Source organism: Neltuma alba, unplaced genomic scaffold, assembly GCF_004799145.2.
Source record: "Neltuma alba isolate B1F8T4 unplaced genomic scaffold, ASM479914v2 tig00013032_pilon, whole genome shotgun sequence".
Classification (NCBI taxonomy): domain Eukaryota; kingdom Viridiplantae; phylum Streptophyta; class Magnoliopsida; order Fabales; family Fabaceae; genus Neltuma; species Neltuma alba.
This window is the reverse complement of record NW_021637379.1, coordinates 319,795-322,934: the sequence shown is the minus strand read 5'-3', so window position 1 is coordinate 322,934 and position 3,140 is coordinate 319,795. Positions and strand designations below refer to the sequence as shown.

The following is a 3,140-nucleotide window of genomic DNA, read 5'->3' as shown; positions in this document are numbered from 1 at the left end:
AATTAAAAGAAAGTTGTGGTAGAATAATTATTATTCTAATTTTAGCAAAAATAAATTATACCTTCGTTTATAATTATCTAATCCCTAACCCAAAACCGCAATCCCCATTTTATCTCAAGATCATTCATTTTTCTCAAGATTATCATGAATGAGTGTGAGTGATTTGCTTCTTTTGTTCCTAAAATTTTCTTTCTGGGTTTAAAAAAAGAATAAACACAGTAATAATATTAATATTCAAATTAATTTAGAATATAAAAAAATGACAGGTTTAAACGGGCAAACCCGTTTAATTTTCGTTTTAATTTTAGGTCGATGGGCTCGGCTCGTTTTGTCGGCTTCGGCTTTTAGACTGGTCGTTCCCAGAGATCCACTATAGATTCAGACGCCCGTTGCAAAAAGCCGGAAACAACCATCAACACCTGTTTTTTTCTTTATTTCAAGAAAAGAAAAGCTTTACGTAGAATGTAACTAACGCAATATGGGATCAAAAAGGAAGCAACACCGAGGACACATTAATTGCTATTTATAAATATGTGTGCGTATGTGTCCGCTAACAGTGGCAAGCCTGGATCACATTTTCTCGCGGCGGTCGGAGCGGGTGACGCCTTCATCATCCAAGCGTCCCACATCGTTGAAGGTTTGTCCCGCCATCTGATCCGATGCTTTCAGCGTAGCCGCCACCTGTCCTGGCCGGCTTTCTCTCACATCTATCACCACCTTCTGTCCCCTCGCTTCCCTCTCCCTGTCATTTCCAACCATTATCTTTCTATCTTTCAAGCATAATATCATTCTACAGTCGAATCAACATATCAAAGTCATAATGAATCTTACCCATCACCCTCGAGCTTGGATTCACTGGCTTTTCGGCTTGCTTTGTCCCTGTACTCTTTTCCTTGCACCTTTAGCTTTTCCATTTTCCGCCTTGCCTCCTCGTCTGTTTCACTCAGTTTTTCCTGCATGTCGACGTTTGCGTCATTTCATGTTCCTTTTTTCCTAAACAACCATTATTATCTGCACAAGAGTCAAATAATATAAAATGAATGCATTAACATAAACATTATCTGAGACCTTGGTATTCTCTTTTGTCTCTGCAGCTTTCTGTTTGGCTACTTCAGTGGCTTCTGCAGTCTTATTCTTAGCCGCTTCCGTCGCCTCTGCGGTCTTCTTCTTGGTGGCCTCCTTGGTCTCCGCCGCCTTGTTGATGGCCGCTTGTGTCTTCTGCTTGGTCGCATCGGCCGTCTCATTAGCCGTATTCTTAGCCGACTCGGCCGCCTCTGAAGCCTTCTGCTTGGTTGCCTCCGTCGTCTCGGCAGCCTTATTCTTGGCCGATTCCGCCGTCTCCGAAGCCACCTGCTTAGCTTCATCTTTCTTTCCGGCCAAGTAACCCATAGCCCTTCTAGCAGCGTCCGCGGCGGAGTCCTTCAACTCCCCAAGCTTCCCCACGGTAGTGTCCTTCCCTTCTTTAGCTTTCTCAGCTGTATAGTCTGTGTACTCCCCCGCCTTCTCCATAGTAGCGTCCTTTCCTTGTTTGGCTTTCTCTGCTGCATAGTCCTTGTACTCCCCTGCCTTTTGCACTGTGGCGTCCTTAGTTTCCTTGGCTTTCTGAGTCGCATAGTCTGTATACTCCCCAGCTTTCTGCATTGTCGCGTCCTTAGCTCCCTTTGCTTTATCTGCAGTGTACCCTGCTCTTTCTTTAGCTGCGTCCTTGGTTTCTTGGGCCTTCTGAGCCGCATAGTCTGCGTATTCTCCAGCCTTTTCCTTGGTTGCATCCTTAGTTTCCCTGGCTTTCTGAGTTGCGTAGTCCGTGGTCTCTTTCGCCTTCTCTGTAGTGTAGTCCTTGTACTCCTTAGCCTTCTCAGTGGCCGAATCATAAACCCCACGAGACTTGTCGGCTGATATATCTCTCACTTCTCCTCCTTTATCGCCAACCTCGTGACTCTTTCCGACAACAACTTCCTTTGCGTGTTCGTATGTATCGTGCACTGCTCTTAACATAGACCCGATGACACCAGGCTTCTGCTGCTGCTGGTCAGTGTATCGATCACCTAGTTCTTCGTGCCTTGCTCTATTGGCATCTTCAAGGTCCTTCGCAGCTAACTTGGAGGCTGCCTCCGCACGTTCCTCCTTGAATCGCCTTTCTGAACTCGTATTAATCCCTGCTTCCTCGCGTTCTCTCTCTCTGTCCCCAGCGCCTTTGGCCGCAAGCTTCGCTGTTGCCTCGGCTCGTTCTTCCTCGAATTGTCTTGACGCCATTGCTCTCCTAGCTTCACTTCCTCGAGCGCTGCAATTACAAAAGCACACAGCAAGAAAACAGATATTACTAACTCGCTGGACGATGTCGATTTCTTATGGTGCTGGTATATGCATGAGAAGGAGCAATTTGGGTGTAATATATAATACGCCATGTATTTAGTGGGTTGTGACACGCGTAATGAGCTGAAACTAGAAGTGCCACGTGTTGGGAGACGGGGAAGGGACACTTGGCAGCCATGCTTGACAATGATGTGACACGGCGCTAAGAGATGCTTCGGGGTATTGACATCTAAGGCTCGCTCAGGACGACTAAGTTTAAGATACTGTCTAATTTGGAAGGACGGTGCGCTTTTGATAAGGAGAAAGCGTATGGCCCACGCTTGCAGTGACGTGGCTTCGCTTGGCTATGGAGCAAGTCAAAGCCGCTCCGATCCGTATCATTTTGGACAATTTTTGGTTGAGGGATCCTCCCCGGGAATTTCTTTTCCTGTGGATAATTTTCATTTTTTGCACGAGTGCTGGGAGTTGTAAATGCCAGCTACTCTAGAGAATCATTTAATTCGGGAAGCGATTATACCTCCAAGTACTAATAAACGATGCTATCGTCTTATGTATATATGCCGTACATATATTGAACGCTGATAGGTAATGACAAGTGGAACCAAATGGAAGAGAGTGTAGGAAAATGATGTTCAGTATAGGCTAAGAAATTAAACATTTTTATATAGTATTTGAAGCGATGAGAATATATATAGAAGGAATGCAAAATCTAAATATGAAAAATATTAAAATACCATTGTTGACACATAAGGCAAGGATTATAAAAAATAATTAAGCAACGAACAATGTGTTAATAGCAGCATCAAAATTTGTACTAACTTTACATA

The 3,140-nt window shown here is 44.4% G+C and overlaps 1 protein-coding gene across 1 annotated transcript; it reads right to left on the bottom strand.

Annotated features, from left to right (window-relative positions):
• Positions 1–462: 462 nt before the first annotated feature.
• LOC114733842 (late embryogenesis abundant protein ECP63-like) lies at positions 463–2,300 on the bottom strand. The gene is made up of 3 exons (XM_028921342.1): positions 1,069–2,300; positions 832–953; positions 463–742 (listed from the first exon to the last, which is right to left on the bottom strand). Exons 1-3 carry the CDS (start codon positions 2,251–2,253, stop codon positions 571–573), a joined length of 1,479 nt encoding a protein of 492 aa, XP_028777175.1. The 5' UTR covers positions 2,254–2,300; the 3' UTR covers positions 463–570.
• Positions 2,301–3,140: the final 840 nt, after the last annotated feature.

What these genes read in the sequence shown, in the direction of transcription:
- LOC114733842 (XM_028921342.1), bottom strand. Translation starts at nt 2,253, where the DNA reads ATGGCGTCAAGACAATTCGAGGAAGAACGAGCCGAGGCAACAGCGAAG. An exon ending in AGACAAAAGAGAATACCAAG is followed by an intron (nt 954 to 1,068) that starts GTCTCAGATAAT and finishes GTCGACATGCAG; the next exon opens with GAAAAACTGAGTGAAACAGA. An exon ending in TCCAAGCTCGAGGGTGATGG is followed by an intron (nt 743 to 831) that starts GTAAGATTCATT and finishes TGGAAATGACAG; the next exon opens with GGAGAGGGAAGCGAGGGGAC.